This window comes from Lupinus angustifolius, chromosome LG03 (genome assembly GCF_001865875.1).
Source record: "Lupinus angustifolius cultivar Tanjil chromosome LG03, LupAngTanjil_v1.0, whole genome shotgun sequence".
Taxonomy (NCBI): Eukaryota; Viridiplantae; Streptophyta; class Magnoliopsida; order Fabales; family Fabaceae; genus Lupinus; species Lupinus angustifolius.
The window spans coordinates 905,475-924,369 of record NC_032011.1 but is presented as its reverse complement, the minus strand read 5'-3'; the positions used below and the strand labels follow the sequence as shown (position 1 = coordinate 924,369).

The following is an 18,895-nucleotide window of genomic DNA, read 5'->3' as shown; positions in this document are numbered from 1 at the left end:
GTTTTATTAGAATATTTTTTTTGATATTATCAACAGTATCATTTTATCTTTCTCATTAACGACTCACTTTCGGTTTCGTGACTTCCCATCCCAGTAACTATTACTTATATGAAATGAACTTTCGACCTTTAAAATATAGTGGGGCATTACACTACTCTATCAATATCTTGTTAATTTAGTAGATGAATTTAGACGTGAACATACAATTTAAAAAAACATAGCTACATTGATGTGTTAATTTTCAAAAAACTAAATCTAATATTATGCAATGGAGTTTTTATAATATAAATAAATAAATAAAATAACGTAATTTGGAACCCTTAATCTTGTTCATCGTTGCTTCTTGTGTTGAGCCGCGGGAAGAGAGTGAGTATAAGCAGCGCCCCAAAGTTGCAAACTTTTAACGTTAATCGTTTCTGGGTCACACTCCTTTTCTCTATTTACGCTTCTCTTTCTCTTATTTTCTCAAAGGTTCTTTCTTTTTCTCTCTCTTCTTCTGTTTTTTGTAGTTATGAATTCATAATATATGTGGCCGTGAATCCTATTTTCTATGTGTTTATGTTTTCATTTTTTATATTAAAGTGTACTTGTACATTGGTTGAGTCATGATTCATCATTGTTTCCATTCTTTTTTTTGTTGGGTTTCTTGTGTGAAGGGTTTTTATGATTTCCCGCTTTTATTGCTTGTAATTATTACATTTTAGTTTGCAAAAGGAAGAATAAATAAATATAATTTTATGGGCTTTTTGCAAAAAATGTATTTGGCTAAGTATGGTTACCAATAAGTTCTTTGTTTTGTAATTTATTTATTTGTCTTTGCTTTTGATAATTGTATTAATGATTCTTGAGTAGTTTTTGCTGAACCGAACATGGTGGATCAGATGTTTTGTTATGTTATCCTTGGTTCCACCTTAGCCGAAATTCCTTACTTTTAATCTCATGTGCATAGGAGTTAGTATTCGATTACGTGCTTATCTTGGTGGCATTGTTGTTGCTGTAATAAAGGAAGTTGCACCGAATACGCTTTTAGAAAGATCAAAAGTGATCTGAGGTATAATTGTACGTACTTGTAAAGAACTCAAATGTAGCAATGGTAAGATAATATGATACTGTAAATTCAAAATAGCTATGCTGATAATGCTGCTATATTGGCCGTGATGGATCAATTCAATTTATAAATTACACCAAACATAGAATAGAAGTATAGAACTCATACTTCATATGTTATGCTATGTTGTTCTGAGACATCTATCAATTTTATCTTGTTGTTATCGGGGTTCAAGTTCAACCACATTTTGCAGCACTCTTCTAATTTTCTTTCTCCTTTTTTGGTTTTGTAGGATTATAACTCATGCTCCTGCATTTCTGCTGTCATGGAGGTTAATAATATTGTTGCTCCTCTACCTGTTTCGAAAGCACAATCCAATACACGGCCGAGAAAGAAGTCTATTGTGTGGGAACACTTCACTCTGAAAACTTTGGACCCCAGATGTTCCAAGGCTTACTGCAAACAGTGTGGAAAAGAATTTGCTTATATAACGGATTCGAAACAAATCGGCACCAGCCATCTCAAGAGACACATTTCTTTGGGAATTTGTCAGAAAAACCAATCCAAAAATAGTGCTTCAGGAGGAGATGCCGCTGCCTATCCACAAAAGAAAAGAGCAAGAGCAGCACCTTGTGTTGCAAGTATCTCTTTTGATCAAGAATGTTGCAACAATAATATTGCTAAAATGATCATTTTACATGATTATCCACTTCATATCGTGGAACACCAAGGCTTCATTAATTTTGTGCAGACACTCCAACCGCAGTTTAATCCGCAAAGTTTTAATGCCATCAAAGGGGATTGTGTCTCTATGTACCTCAGAGAAAAGCAAAATCTGTTGAATCTTATCAATGAGATTCCTGGACGAGTCAACCTCACATTGGACTTATGGACTTCAAATCAGACACTGGCCTATGTTTTTCTTCGAGGACATTTCATTGACAGTGATTGGAACTTACATAAGCCCATTCTCAAGGTTATGGTGGTGCCATTTCCTGATTCTGACAATTCCTTAAATCAAGCTATAGTGTCCTGTCTAAGTAATTGGCATTTGGAGGGTCGAATATTTACCCTTGCACTTGATAACTTCTCCTCGAATGAGACAGTGGTTGGAAATCTGAGGGGTCACCTATCTGTTAAGAACCCTGTGCTCCTCAATGGTCAATTATTAAGCACGAACTGTTATGCTCGTGTGCTTAGTCGCCTTGCATTAGATGCGCTATTGGCAATGAGAGAAACTGTCAGTAAAGTTCGTGAGAGTGTGATGTATGTGAAATCTTCAAAATGTCATGAGAGTAAGTTTTTTGAGCTGAAGCAGCAACTCCAAGTCCCGGGTATGTTTGATCTTTTAATTGATGAGCAAAATAAATGGGACACAATTTATCACATGCTTGTAGCTGCCTGTGAATTAAAGGAAGTATTTGCTTGCTTTGATGCCTTCGATCCTGATTATAAAACGATTCTGACAATGAATGAGTGGAAGCAGTTGGAAACTCTATGCACACATTTGAAGTATTTGTATGAAGCAGCTAAAATTTTAATTGCCCAACCATGCCCTACTGCAAACTTATTTTTCCCGGCAGTGTCGAAACTTCACATGCAGTTGGCAAATGCAGCATTCAGCGACGATCCTTTCTGTAGTAGTTTGATTATGCCTTTACATGCGAAGTTTGATCAATATTGGAGAGAAAGTTGCCTCATTTTGGCAGTTGCTGTAGCCATGGATCCGAGGCATAAAATGAAACTCGTCGAATCCACCTTTGCTAAGATATTTGGTGAGAATGCAGAGCTATGGATAAGAATGGTTGAGGTTGGTCTTCATGAACTATTTGTTGAATATATCATACAAATGCTTCCTTCGTCATCAAAAAATGTTGACGAGGGGAACGAGGCTATGTTAAAAACCGAGCTGCTAACGCTTTCTTCATCATCAACAAACGGCGATGAAGGGGATGAGTTTCTGATAAAGGTTGCGCCGTTGATGCTTACTTCAACAGCAACAAATGGTGATGAAGGGAATATGATAACGATTGAGGCATACCAAGAAGGGTCTATTGATGGTTCTCTTTTTGCTACCGAAGATGAACTTTCGGATATCGAATATTACTTATCTGACTTTACAGGTAACTATCAATTTAATTCAGAATTGAATGAGTATCTAGAAGAACATTTGGAGCCAAATATACAAGAATTTGATGTTCTAAACTGGTGGAGAGTAAATGGATTAAAGTATCCAACTTTATCTAGAATGGCATCTGATATTTTATCTATGCCAATATCCACTGTCTCTGCAGATTCTGTTTTTGACACAGAAACTAGGAAAATGGATAGGTATAGAAGTTCATTAGATCCTATGACTCTTGAGGCTCTTATTTGTACCAACGATTGGTTCATGCATGAATCATTATCTATTGACTTAACAAATGGATTCTCAAGTAGCTTTTAGGCATTGAAGTTTTGATAATGTGATTTAGGGTCCATTAATTTATTACTTGTTTATAGTATAGCTTTGATTCTATTTTGACTTCATTTTGGATAAAATAATGAAATAGAAATTTTGTTCATATACTTATTTCTCATGGGTTCTTCACTTATTTGTCTGTCATTTACACATACCCTATAAGTCTAAGAATTGTTATTATCATTAACAATCTACAAAAAAAAAAGCTATCAACAAAATGTTGATCAGTGGTGTAAGGTTTCGTTAGATCTCTGGAAAGATCAAATGATTAAGTGTTCGATTTTTGTGAGCGACATTTATTGGGAGGCGATACACTTAGTAGTACCAAAAAATCTATAGGGAAAAGAATCTGAATAACATGCATAGCCATGTAATTGGTACACCTATACACTTCTCCATAAGTATGAAAACTGAAACAAATTTTTGTATAAACAATCTTTTAATTACAATTACAATATCCTCATTAACTTTTGTTAAAAACAAACTCGTAATACCAACAAAGCGTTGGTCTAGTAGTGTAAATATCTGTTAGATCCACAGTAGGATTAAAAAGTCAAAAGTTCGATTACTGAGAGCGATTGGTAATTTAACATATCTGATCTTCAAATTTATCAATGAAGTCTAGTGTATTTTGATTGAAAACTTGAGTCACTTTTTTCTAATTTGTTTGATGGATCACATTAACAATATGGATGTAGATATAAAATCTTGCACTTCATAAATCTAGTAGTTCTTGAAATTCAGAAGAGTCATGAACGTAGATGATTGATGAACATATAGACAAATTAATAACACAAACATATTAAATTTTTATACCACTCTAAAAATAGAGTATTGGGATTATGAGAAGTGAATATTAATTATGAAGAAACAAATCTTTTAACAGCTTAATACACAGATTAGAAAGTTTTAATATTACTATACTTGATTTATTTGAAATCATTAAAACTAAAAATGTGTGGCACATGTAAACAATGTTGTGAGGACCGAACCAGACAGTCCGATCGCTGACCAGACTTGAAAATGATTTTCGTTTATAGTCTTAACTGTGTGAGAGATTAAACCGCTTTAAATCAGGAAAATGATTTTAGTCCAATCATGTTAAACCAGAACAATCCAAGAAGTGTGAACTAGATGATTTACTTAAATTTTAATAAACAAATGGAATATGTATTGCTTTATTTTATTCTGATCTAAAAGAAGATGAAGAAATGTTTCTTCAATATAATTATATGTAATTATTAATTGTATAAAAAATTATATTTATAAATAATTATATATTTATAGATAATTATTAGTCATACATGAAACATTTGGTCCGACTAATTAAATCTTACAATGATTTTTTTTTCCAAGTTGATGTTCAGCTTATATTTCACAACATTTTGTATAACATTGTGAATTTATATTCACATATCTTATTCAGCACATTCTCAATTTGCATATTTTTTAACAACACTATTATAAATTCATTAAACAACATATGGATATAAGTGAAATAAATAATTAATTATTATAACTTTCTAATGATATTACTAATTAAATATACTGTACACACATAAAAACATTCTGTGTTTTTAATATGTGAACAGTAACGTATTTAGAATTTGAAGATAGGATATGCGATATAGGTTAAAAATTAAAATAATAAATATAATTATATAAAATGATGAAAACATTAATATAAAAATCACAAAATTTAAATATATCAATCAAATAAGTTATGTATTTCACTTCATATTTTCAATCATTAAATTATTAACTTGTTGTTAATGTTATTGAACAATTCTCGCTCAATATAAGTGACTAGACAGTCCTTCATTCATGCATTTTTCATTCGATTACGTAACCTATTTTTATAACTTTCATAGTTAAAATGACTATTTCTATCGTTGTTGTGACAACAAGTAAAATCATTTTTAATTTAAAAAAAAGCTAATAAGTATACAATGTGTCTTTCACTTCCAAACAACTTATCTAAAAAATTATGGATTCCTTTTAAAGAAACAAATTCAATATTAATACATATTTCAATGATGTAACTCTCAGGTTGGTTATCAAGCATCACCAAATTAATTGAAAAAAAGAATACATAGATAAAATTTTGCAAATTCAATTAGTTTTGTCATATCAAAATTAGAAAAACGATCATAAATTTCTTTAAGTTACATATCCTCAATAGTATAAAATTATTTAGCACAACTCCATAAAACATGTTCTGTTGTTTACAAAGAAAAAGGTAAATATTTTATACTTGTAAAGTTGTTAACAATATATACATTTTTTTCAAAAAATTCAAGGTGTACATTTGCACACTCTGAGGTGCATGTAGCACCGTCACTATGTGAATTCTATTTGTTTTAATTTTTTTGATAAGTATTAAAAGGAGGTATTAAAGGAATATCCATATTATGCACCCAAAAAAAGGAATATTGAAATTTGGAAAAGATAATTTATAAATAATTTTTTATTATTGTGCATATTATTTAATTTTTTAACATTGTTATAGTTTCTATTATTCCAAATAAATTGCCATATGCAATAAGTATATTACGGAAATTAATATTGAACTATAGAAAGTATTTAAAATAATATTTTTTCCTCTTATGAGATGAAATGAAATATGAATGAAAAAGAAAAGTAGTGGTGTAAACAGGTTAGGTTGTCTATCAAATACTTATGAATGGTGTTTTATAATATAAAAAATCCATAAATAGGTTAGATTAAATCTTTCTAAAAAAAATCTATTTAGTTTCACATGTTATATTTTAGATTACTCGATTCATTCTACCTATTTAATTATACCATGTTAATATTTATATTTTATTATTTTAATATAACTAAAATATATGAAATTTTTATATAAAAATATTATGTATCTTAATTGCTTGGGTTGGATATGTCTATTTAAACATAGGCCTATTAGCCTATTATTGTTTGCATATTTGAATGTTAAGTATGTTTTTAAGGCACTTATACTATAATAAATTTTTAGATAGGCTTATAAGTTAGTTCAAATAGAAGAATCATATATATACATATATCATAGAGACATCAATTATGGTTGTTAGGTTGTTTAGAGCTTATTTAAGTGTGAAGTCTTATATTGGATATGAAATGAGAAGTAAAATAGTTTATAAGTGAAAAAGACTCATGAAACTCAAACTTTAAGGTTTTGGTTCAAGACGTAGTCTCTCACTTATAACTGTTCACTCTTCTCATACCCGATAAGTATCATAAAAAACTTAGGAATAGTATGATGTTTGGTTGCTAAACGTGCAATGCAAATATAAAGGGTCCATCTTTCACTCTTCCATATTCATTTTTTATATATTAGTCTCAGTCTCTTATATTTCTTTGGCTCTTCACATTACATGATTTGAGGAGGGAGAAAGCAATAACCAACTTATTATAAGCAACAAGAAAAGCCAGAATTGCTCAAAATTCATGTAAGGGTTAAATTCTGAAGACCCTAATCTTTTTTTTTTGTTCAATTTAATTTATAATACTTTATGCACTTATCTTATTGCTGTTCCTAATAAATTTCTAATGAAAATTACATGTTCTTTTGTGAAGAAAATGGCCAGAAAATCAGGGAAAGGAAAATCTAATAAAGCTAAGACAGAGAAGAAGAAAAAGGAAGATAAAGGTTAAAAGTTTTTATCATTTGCATGGAAATAATTGAAGACTTTTATGCATTTTCTTATTGTTTAAAAATTTAGCTGAATTAATTTTATTCAAATATTTTTTTTCAGTTGTTGTGCCTTCTCTAGTTGATATAACTGTGGTGACTCCATATGATTCAGAAGTTGTTCTTAAGGTACACATTTTGCATGTTTTTTATGTATTTGGCCACAAATTAATGTGGTTTTGGTTTAATATAACATAATATTTCTAATTGATGAAAATTTTATGAAGGGAATTTCTACTGATAAAATAGTTGATGTGAGAAATTTGCTAGCTGTGAATGTGAAGACATGTCATTTCACAAATTATTCTTTATCTCATGAGGTTGGCATTTTTTTAATTTTAATTGAGTCATTTCACATTATTTGATCATAATAATAACCTTGTCTCTATATTGGAGAATTTTTTTATTTATATATTGTCACTATATTATTCATATTTAATTATTATTGTTTTTTCACAAACAAAAAATACAATCCAAATGAATAATGAATGACGTAATAATTATGTATAAATATTTATATCGATTTTGAACAATTGAACTAACTCTATTGATTTAGGTGAAGGGGCATAAACTAGAAGATAGATTGGAAATTGGTACTTTGAAGTCATGTATTCTATGGATGGTTGAAGGTATAGTATCTCATTTATTTTTTCTTGTTGAATCTACAAACTTAGAATTTGGTGAGATATATTGAAATGATTCATTAGAAATGGAAAAGTGAGTTTTTATCATAGTTTTCCACATAAAATTTTGTTTCATTTTTTTCTTCAAAATGAAGGTTGATATCCTAAAGTTAGCATATATTACCTTTAATTTGTTCACATTAGCCCATTCTATTAATTTTATTCCCATTTTATGGAAAAACATCCTATTTTTAAAATGAGAAATTTTATTTAAAGTCATTTATCTTTAGACTAGTTGTGGTAGTATTCACTATTTTTAACTCAATTTAATATGAATATATGTATATATATTCAGTAAAAATGTATACACATGTTCAACGAAAATATTTATTTAGTCTATTTAAGGAGAAAATTATTTAATAAAAATATCCCATTAAATTAAAATAGCCTAATTTTATTATTTTTCTTTCCTATTTTTTGGAGAAACATTAGTTAAATAAAGAAAGTCCATTTTAACATAGAAAATGAAAGTTACTAATTTGATGAAGAATTTTTTAGAAAGATTGTTATATCTTGCCGATTAAAAGGATTGATTTAAGACATTTTAATTAAAGAATTTCTCCATAAATTTGAGAAAGTTTGTGGACAAATGTTTTATTAACCATGATGTTAAACATTAAATATTTGTAGTGTGAATGAAAAAATAATCAGGAATAACATATTATATTTTCAAACATAAAACTAATAAGGTATTTGTCTAATGGTCTAAGACTTCACTGAATCCCTTAAAGTTGATAGTTTGATACTTGGGAATGACACTTGTTGGTAGGTTGGAAACGAGTCGAACCGAGTCGAACTAGAGTTCAGTTCGGTTCAGCTCGATAAGGATTGACTCAGTTCGAAACTTGACTCGAGTTAGATACGAGTTATTTTTTTAGCTCGAATTTGGCTCGGTTAAAGTTCACGAACTGTTCGGTTCAGTTCGAATGGTTCAATGGTTGATTTCGACAACTCAAATAATTAATTAAAATTTGAAAAATACTTCAAAATGTTATATATATATATATATATATATATATATAAATACAATATTTTATATATATATATATATAAAAACAATAAATATAAAAAATAATGTATGAGTCATAATAAACATAAAAATTAGTTTATATAAATATATGTATATATATAAATAAATAATTATATATATATCGAGCTAGCTCATGAACCTAATAGTCGAACTATATAAACTCAAGTTCGGCTCGTTTATTTAACAAGCTCAATTTTTAGCTCAAGTTCAGCTCATTTGGTTCATGAACCAAGTTTATCGAGCTAAATAACGAATCGAGTTTCGAACGAATACTGAGTTGGTTTGGTTCATTGTCAGTCGTACTTGTTGGGAAGGATAACCATGAACTCTGAGAGAGATTAGTTTCTTACCCAAAAAAGTGAGAAATACTTTTTGGTAGTACAAAAAAACAAAATAAATTTTTTTGGGATAAAAATAGATGGTCTTACCAGTCTCATTATAAAAAATAATTGGCCCAATTAAAGAAATGACATGTATATGTTTATTGAAATTAGGTTTGTCTTAATATGCTAAACTTCTTATTGTGAAAAACATATTAGAACAAAGAGGTTGGCTTGAATAATTATAATATATACACATAAATATAATTATTAATATTATTATGTATCATTTTATCATAATTCCTAAAATGTTAACTTTGATGTGAAAGTTATATTTTTCCATTTCAATCAATAAAATGATAATCCTAAATCTATGTTACACTATCCACCATCCTCTTAATCTCACTTTCCCTTAACTTATCACAACACTTCAAACGTTATTGTTACTTTGCTAGTTGTCGCGCTCAATGTATTGTGGCTCTTATCACCATCATACTTTGTACACGTATTTAAGTATAAAAGGTTTTCGACCATATTTGTGAGTATAACTCCTTTCTTCTAATGAAGAGGCAAATTCCTTTTTTCTTTAAGTTTTATGGGTAGAAATATAATTTCAATCTAATTAATAAGGACATAAATGTCATTTTATTTTATATTATATTTGTTTTTTCATACAACTTATATTTACAATATCTATTATTGGAGATGAGTCTTATTCCATGCTTATAAGGCGAATGAGCCTTAAAATAGGTTGGTTGTGCCTATAAAAAATATGCACAACTAAAAAAGGTGGGACATTGGCCTAAAACATGGACATTAGCCTAAAACATGTTTATGAAATAGGCATTATTCATAAACATGACATAGAAAATAATTAAATATTATACATATCCTTGTACGAGAACTTTATTCTCATTTTATTTTGATATATTTTACAGAGGATTATACAGAGGAATCTCAAGCTGTTACACACGTGCGGCGATTATTGGACATAGTGGCCTGCACAACCAGATTTTCAAAGCCCAAACGATTACTGTTAAGCCCAGATACAAGGCCCAAGAAGAATGGCACGGCCCAAATTCAAAACAAGAACCATTTTAGCCCACTCGTTAAGCCCAACATTGATTCCCCGGTAAGTTCGCCGCCGCTGCCGCCGCCGCCGATATCGGATAACTGGGGTATGGTGGCGATTCACCCAACGACGAAGCTCTCAGATTTCTATCAGTTCTTCTCTTTCTCTCACCTCTCTTCCCCGATTCTACGTGAGTATCTCTTTCTCTTCATGCATGCATGCATGCATCGAGTATGAGTATAAGAATGTTGTCCCACAGTTTGTGTCATCGGGTATAAACTGTTGTACAGTTTGTGTCACTCAATGTGCCCTGAACTGAACTTCTGATTGGTTAGAAAAAATATATTTAAGTTCAAGTTTAATTATTAAATATTTTTCCGATCAATCACAAATGCATGACACATGAAATAACACAAACTATAAGACACCAAATGTGCTCCCGGTCCGCATGCATCAATGCATTTTTGTTCAAAGATAATGGGCATTGAAGAATATTGTTACAAGGAAGTAAAGTTTTGATTTTTGCATTATGGGTATTTGTCTTTTGCAGATTTGAAGAGATTTGAACTGAAAAATGCAAATGATAGAAGAAAAGGAGATTACTTTCACCTTCAGGTTTTGGTGATTTTAAAAATCAATTGTGTTATAAGTGGACCAAATTTTTATCACCTTATTGGATATACCGTACAACAAAAATAATAATTTTGATAATCAATTATGTAAATAATTCCCCTTTCCCCCAAGGAAATCACTTTATTAGAGAGTATTCATTTCATTTATTTATTTATCTTGTACATAAATAATTCCTTAAGTAAATGTATAATAAACGAAATGAATACTCTCAAGTCTTAAATATTCACATACATAAGCTTAACTATTAGTGTGAACTTGAGCTTCATTCATTTACATAATAGTGTTTAACTTTGAACTTGAGCTTTTTATTTCTGATGCTGTTGTTTTTGGTGCTTGTAGATTAAAATCTGCAGTGGGAAGCTAATAGAAGTGGGTGCATCAGAGAAAGGGTTTTACACTTCAGGGAAGCATTCTGTTCAGAGCCACTCTTTGGTTGATCTTCTGCAACAACTCAGCAGAGGTTTTGCTAATGTATGTTTCTTCACAGTTTATTTGTTTGGTTTTTAAGGTTATAGCATACTTGCTTCATATTTTTAAACCTATTCATGTTTGTGTTTGCACTTAATTTTGAGTCAAATGCCGAGTAAAGAAATATGTGTGAAAGGACTATTTTCGTTATCATAGTGAATTATGATGAATGTGTTATGTATTTTTTCGCTGGTGAACGTAAGGGATGATTGATTAATGCAGGCATATGGAGCATTGATGAAAGCTTTTGTGGAACATAATAAGGTGACACTTTACAACTAAGTGAAATTAATTACCCCTATCCGTTTTGGTAAACTCGTTTGCTTTTATTTATAACGATTTTGTTCCTTCAGTTTGGCAATCTTCCATATGGGTTCCGAGCTAACACATGGCTTGTCCCTCCATCTATGGCTGAATCTCCTTCAAACTTTCCCGCCTTACCTATTGAGGATGAAAACTGGGGTGGCAATGGTGGTGGCGGAGGAAGAAATGGTGAACATGATCTTAGACCATGGGCTACAGATTTTGCAATATTGGCTTCTCTTCCGAGCAAAACTGAGGAGGAGAGGGTGGTCAGAGATAGAAAAGCTTTTGTGCTTCACAATCTATTTATCGATACATCAATATATAAGGCTGTCGCTGCTATACAGCATGTTATCAAGTTCAAATCAAATGGAATTAACAAGCCTCCAGGTTCAATTGTGCACAAAGATCGTGTAGGTGACTTATCCATTGTAGTCAAATGTGATGTCCAAGATTCTAACAAAAAGTATGATGTGACGTTTTCTTGCGACGAACCCGTTTTCTGTGAGGGGTATGCTCAGAAGAATTTACTCAAAGGGTTGACTGCAGATGAAAGTGTCATTATTCATGTATGTCATAACTCAGAATCACTTGTCTTTGAAGGTTCTATATGTATTTGCATGTGAACAGCTGGTGTGCACACTTGTCTATTGAAAGTTACGGAATCAACTATATTAACAATATTAGTGTAGTTTTGTGCTATATCACTAAATGAGTATTTATCTTAAGGATGACCACATTTTGCAAATGTGAAATAGCCTCCTTTTTTGTTATTGGACTGAAAGAAAACCATATTGGATTACACGTTCTAATTTTGGAATTGTGTTTACTCTCAGCTTATTGGAGTTCTAAAATTTAGTGCTAAAATGGTTGTATTCGAGCGTTCATGCTTTTAAAATGTGGGATGAAAGGAATTTTCCCCCCTCTTGTTGAGAAGTCCTTTTTTTTATGCAGGATATTCCTTCCTTGTCTGTCGTTCATGTACGCCACTGTGGATACACTGCATCAGTAAGGGTTGTTGGTGATGTGATCACGAGGAAGCTTGAAGCTCAAGATATTGAAATAGATGATCAGCTTGATGGTGGGGCTAACGCTCTCAACATCAACAGGTTTGAATCATAAGCCAATCTGCTTTTGCCTATTGTGATATTTGGATGGCCTGAAGTTGTATGTACTATGTACTTCTGCATACAAAACCATATCAACAAGTTGCATGCATCATTGATCTAAATGAATTTATTTTTACAGTTTGAGGCAATTGCTTCACAAGTCTGGAGCTGAACAATCAGAAGGAACATTCTCATCCGTGTCAAATTTGGATGACTCGGATGCTTCTAAAGATCTTGTTCGGAAGGTGGTTGAAGAATCCTTGGAAAAGATAAAGAAGGAGCCAGTTGTTTCGAAAAGGTCCATTCGCTGGGAACTTGGTCTCATCTGGCTGCAGCATCTGAAAAAACAGGAAACATCAACTGATAATAAATCTAGAAATAATGATGGCAATGACGATGAACAATCAATTAAAGGACTTGGAAATCAGTTTAAACTTTTGAAAAAAGTGAAAAAAGTAAGCAGTTTAGATGCCACAGAGTTAATAGAGAATAATGACTCTCAACTTCGAAATGGGAATGTGTGTTCTATTAAAGTTGAGGAAAACAGAGATGATTTATGTAACTTCACTGATTTGGAGAAACTAATTTCTAAAGAAGCATTTTTGCGCCTGAAAGAATCTGGAACCGGTCTTCATCTAAAGGTTTGTCACTAATTTTAAATCTTATTACTGGATATTTACATATTCTTTTTGTGTTGTTACTTGTTTTTATTTTTTATTTTTCATGGAAATAACAGAATACTTATATTACATTTGATGGGATTTTTCAATTTTCAATTTTTGTTTCTTCTTGCTACAGACATTAGATGAGCTTACGAACATGGCACACAAGTTTTACGATGAAGTTGCCTTGCCGAAGCTGGTACTATCACATTATCCTATGGATTCTAATGTTTACGAATAACATGATTACATGAAGGTATTCGACATGGTTTAATAAATGAATTTCTTATGTTTTTAGGTTGCAGATTTTGGTTCACTTGAGCTTTCTCCGGTTGATGGCAGTACGCTAACTGACTTCATGCATTTAAGAGGATTGCAGATGGCATCTTTGGGTGAAGTGGTTAGAATTCTTTTCCATATTTCCTTGCTTAATTACGTAACGTCATTGCAAAATGTGGCTAGTTATACTGTTTTTTGGTAACATAATTTGCCTTTGTCTGTTCTAATCTATTATACGAATCAGGTTCAACTCGCAAAGAATCTACCACACATACAATCACTTTGCATTCATGAGATGGTCACACGAGCTTTCAAGCATTTACTTAAAGCAGTTATTGCCTCGGTTGATAATGTAGCAGACTTATCTTCAGTTATTGCATCAACATTGAATTTCTTACTTGGAGGCTGTCGGTTAGACCAGTCTGACCAAAATTCGGGTGATGATGATCATCTTAGAACTCAGTGGCTCCGTAATTTTTTGTCAAAAAGATTCGGATGGACATTAAATGATGAATTTCAACATTTGAGGAAATTAGCAATTCTCAGAGGGCTCTGTAATAAGGTATCACCATTCACCAGTGCTACCTATGCGATTTTTTATTTATGAAGCATTTATTAACTGCTTTTGTTATTGTTTTCACAGATTGGATTGGAGCTCCTTCCGAAGGATTATGACTTCGAGTCCCCCAAACCCTTCAAGAAATATGATATTATTAGTATGATTCCTGTTTGCAAGGTGGGGTTCTGTTTGTTTATCAATCTCTAAATGAATTCTATGTTTGATTTAGTAATTTATCATATCATTGAGCAAGTTACCGACAAGATAAATTTTCATTTTACAGCATGTAAGGTGCTTCTCAACCGATGGACGCAATTTATTAGAATCAGCCAAAATTGCTCTTGATAAAGGAAAACTCGTGGATGCTGTAAATTACGGAACAAAGGTATCAATCTTTTTTTTACCTCTGTATGCAGCATAACTCTTATCATTATGTTGTTGTTCTTTACCTCACTGTCATTTTGTAGGCATTGGCAAAGATAGTTGCTGTTTGCGGCCCTTACCATCGAACTACTGCAAGTGCATATAATCTTCTAGCTGTGGTTCTTTACCATACTGGACATTTTAATCAGGTAATTCTATGATATTTCACCCTCAATTATTGTAGAAATTAGAGACAAGTGCCCCTAAACCAATGCTTTGTCAGGGATTTTAGGGGTTGGTGTGTGAGTGCTATTTATTATGCAGCAGTACCTTTTCTTTTCTTGATACAAAAGTAATAGTAGTTTGTTAAGAGATGTCATTTTATGAATAATTTCGCCTGACGCTTTCTTTGACCAAAGTCATTCTGAAATCTTGTTGCTTTTTTTAAGCTCGCAGGTAAAAACTTACGAAATTTTCACAGTTTTGAGTAACGTAATTGTTTGAATGTCTTATGTGGCCAAGTGTTGATTTTTTATGTAGAGTTATAAGCAATCGGATAATGTCCAGTATTTTTATTAATTTTTTTACGCTTTCCCCTATTTAGGCTACAATATACCAGCAGAAGGCATTGGATATAAATGAGAGGGAGCTTGGGCTCGACCATCCTGACACAATGAAAAGCTACGGAGATCTTTCCGTCTTTTATTATCGTCTGCAACACTTTGAGCTTGCTTTGAAGTATGTTAAACTGACTTTATAATGAAACGGTTTAGACATTTAGTTACTTAAGTGAAATTTTCAATCTCCTAATTTCTCATTGGTTTGTGTGTGTTTTGACAGGTATGTCAACCGTGCTCTATTCCTTCTTCATTTCACATGTGGTCTATCTCATCCAAACACGGCTGCAGCGTATATAAATGTGGCCATGATGGAAGAGAGCATGGGAAATGTAAACGTGGCACTTCGATACTTACATGAAGCTCTTAAATGCAACATGAGATTGTTAGGAGAAAATCATATACAGGTCTCCCTCTTTCTCTCCCTATCTACTTTTCCCCCACGGCTAGAATGGAGCGTGTTATACATTTTTTTCCCTTTCATGTTTCAGACTGCGACAACCTATCATGCCATAGCCGTAGCTCTATCATTGATGGAAGCATATTCTCTTAGTGTGCAACATGAGCAAACTACTCTTCGGATACTTCAAGCAAATATTGGAGCAGAGGATACTCGTACGCAGGTAACCTTTCTTATCTATATATGTCAAAAGTTTCAATTTAATACCTGTTTTGAATTGAGTTTCAAAGAAGTGTCATTTTTTTTCATAGTTTTTTAGTCCCTAATGCAGGATGCTGCTGCATGGCTTGAATATTTTGTATCAAAATCTATAGAGCAGCAAGAAACGGCTAAAAAGGGAACTCCAAAGCCAGATACATCCATTGCAAGCAAAGGTCACCTTAGGTACTGATATGGTATACCCATATTACTGTGTTTCTATGAAGGTTACATTTTAGGGTACAAAGTAATTGGACTTTTATATTCAGTGTGTCAGATCTCTTGGATTTTATAAGTTCTAAGCACGATTCGAACGAAAATGATGCTCAGAGGAAACAGAGGCGAGCAAAGGTAGGCAAATATTTTTTAAGCTGTTTTTATTTCAACAATTGCATACTTGTCCCTTCAGTGGGCTTGCTTGTTACTACTAATGAATTCAGCAAAGTTACATATTCACATTACCTCTTGTTCATTCTTATAACCTTGGTCTCCCTTTAATACTTACTCGTCTTAAGAGAACAAGGAAGATTAGCTCAGAAGAAAACAACCTTCTTTACCAATATTAAGTTTATGTATTTTTATTGGCATTTCAGCCTAGTTTGTTTTCATAGTGAAAGTTCTAGGAAAGTATAATTCCATATTGGATATATTTCTTGAATTTTTTTACATCGTTTTAATTTATTAGTTTTGACGAAATGCGTAGAGATCAGAAAGAACACCAACGGCGAAAGCACTCAATTTGGCCTTTACATATTTTATATCTAACTTTATCACTTTTTTGCCAAGTTTAGTTCTGAATAGGATGCATTTCGGAAAACCTTTCGCATCATGCTACCTTATTATGTGCATTTGACATTTGTTGCTTTTATGTGTAACTTTGTAGATACTCCCAATAAGTGATAAAAACATTCTAGGACATGATGATGCAATATGCGGTGAGACTGTTGTCTTTAAAGACACGAAAGAAGCTACAAGTATGGAAGAAATGAAAACTGGAGAAAAATATGGCATGCTTGATTCTGAAGTACTGAAAGAAAATGGTGATTTCCCTAGGTATAAGCCTGTTTCAGGAGAAGCTGTTAAGGAGACACTATCTGATAAAGGTTGGCAAGAAGCTAATCCAAAAGGGCGGCCTCTCCCGTCAAAGCTTAGTGTTAATCGTGCTGATAATCACGTTGTCGAAGAAATCAGATGTAGGAACAACACTACTCCCCCACCACCAAAAGGGTCACCTTGTCAACCAAAAGCTGGAAACTTAGCTTTGAAAGAGGATTATGTTAATCATCCAACAAAAGCTTGTGTGTCCAAAATTTCTTCTATTCCAATGGCTGATAGTTCTTTGGCTTCGAACTCTACATCTTACAGAGATTGTCTAGCACCACCAGATACAGATTTGAAGCCCTTGTTGGAGAAATCTGAGTTGGACAATGAAGATGGTGAAAATGAGATATGTATCAGTCCTCCAGTGATACCGATAAACATAGAGACTTGCTCTAGTTCCATTGTTGAAACAGTTTCCCAGCATGATGAAATCGAGGGAGTTCATAAAAGCTATGGCCCACAAGAAATTCCTGCTTCAGAAAAAGAGTTTCCTATTACTTCTGATCAGGCAAAACCTTCAGAAACAAAAGTTAGTAAGCTTTCAGCTGCAGCCAAACCGTTTAGTCCACGAAAACCACCCGTTTCTCATCATTTTAATTCAGTTTATGTCACAAGCGTTTACGATCAAAATATTAGTCAAGGTATGCTTGTGGAGCCTGTGCTTCCTCCTCTTGCTGCAAGCATCTATTGTTGGCCTAGATCGTGTCTATATTACAGGAACAACTATACTTTCCACATGACACATGGTTTTACAAAATATCATATCCCTATCCGGGAAAGTAGTAGCAGATTCGAGGTTCCAAACATCATGAACTCACGTGCACCAGAATTTGCCCCAAGAAGTGCGATACAAGGAGAAACCAATGCCGCCAGTTCCAAACTTCGTAGTGGGATTAGTTCTATGTCTGAAGCAGATATTGTTGAAAACAATAAGTTAAGCAAAAATATTATCGAAGGCGCTGAAGATTGTTCCTTGAAAACAAATGTTTCTGAATTTGAGAAGTCAGAGAAAGCAAGACAGGTTATTGCTTAGCTTTTGTGAAACTAGTTCAGCAAAATGCTGATTCTGATGATGAACCTGAAGGTAGTGAAGGTAAGCATCAGAACCAGGAAAGTTCTTCGATTGCATTAGTCGAATTCTTCTATTACAAGAATAAGTTGATCTCGGGATCGAATAATTGCGAAGAGCGAGAGAAAGTCGATGTCACTAAGAAAAAGAATGTTGTCAAACATTAGAGAGGAAGCAATCAGAAGTTCACATATGGGTAGCAGGATTTTACAATCAGCAAAACATATATGCTTCATTGTGCTGATATTTTGGTCCTCTATAGTGTGTATATGGCAAAATCTATTGACATCATATTTGTAATAAAGCATAATAACTCATGGCATCAAATTTTGGTCATAGAACCCATTTGCATTTTTGTTGATATAGAAATCCATTTGGTACTTCATTCTCACATGTGACTATGATTCACTATTCTCCTATAAAGTATATCAAATTTATATAACTATATGCAGATATGAATGATATATCATTTTGATAAATATATATTCTGAATGTTCACATAACAAAATAGTAAAAATAGTAAAGCCTTTTGTTTTTCCTTTCTGTTTTCTTTAAGAAAATACATTGCATAAAACACTAATAAAAATAAAAGAGAGGATATTGAGAAATAAGTCACTGCCTAATACACTAGTAAATAGTAATAATGTTTATCTAAGAAAATAACCATATAAACAAATTGAGAACACAAGTTAGAGACTAGAGTTAGAACCAAGGGGAAAATAACTTATATTTTTTTTAATAATGTGATAAACCAACAAGTTTTTTTATG

At 32.3% G+C, this 18,895-nt stretch overlaps 2 protein-coding genes across 2 annotated transcripts; both read left to right on the top strand.

Annotated features, from left to right (window-relative positions):
• On the top strand, positions 342-3,532 carry LOC109342801 (zinc finger BED domain-containing protein DAYSLEEPER-like). The gene is made up of 2 exons (XM_019580803.1): positions 342-471; positions 1,341-3,532. Exon 2 carries the CDS (start codon positions 1,374-1,376, stop codon positions 3,492-3,494), a length of 2,121 nt encoding a protein of 706 aa, XP_019436348.1. The 5' UTR covers positions 342-471; positions 1,341-1,373; the 3' UTR covers positions 3,495-3,532.
• Positions 7,089-18,355, top strand: LOC109342797 (protein TSS-like). The gene is given in 24 exon segments (XM_019580794.1): positions 7,089-7,158; positions 7,265-7,329; positions 7,428-7,520; positions 7,757-7,829; positions 10,172-10,495; positions 10,856-10,920; positions 11,278-11,409; positions 11,629-11,670; positions 11,760-12,278; positions 12,664-12,818; positions 12,958-13,459; positions 13,617-13,679; positions 13,779-13,880; positions 14,004-14,321; positions 14,403-14,495; positions 14,602-14,703; positions 14,786-14,890; positions 15,286-15,419; positions 15,522-15,705; positions 15,790-15,921; positions 16,030-16,142; positions 16,226-16,307; positions 16,840-18,084; positions 18,087-18,355. Coding segments are annotated over 24 exon segments (4,920 nt in total). The 3' UTR covers positions 18,294-18,355.

Bases quoted from the DNA above. Each gene is read 5' to 3' on its own strand.
- LOC109342801 (XM_019580803.1), top strand. From the start codon at position 1,374: ATGGAGGTTAATAATATTGTTGCTCCTCTACCTGTTTCGAAAGCACAA.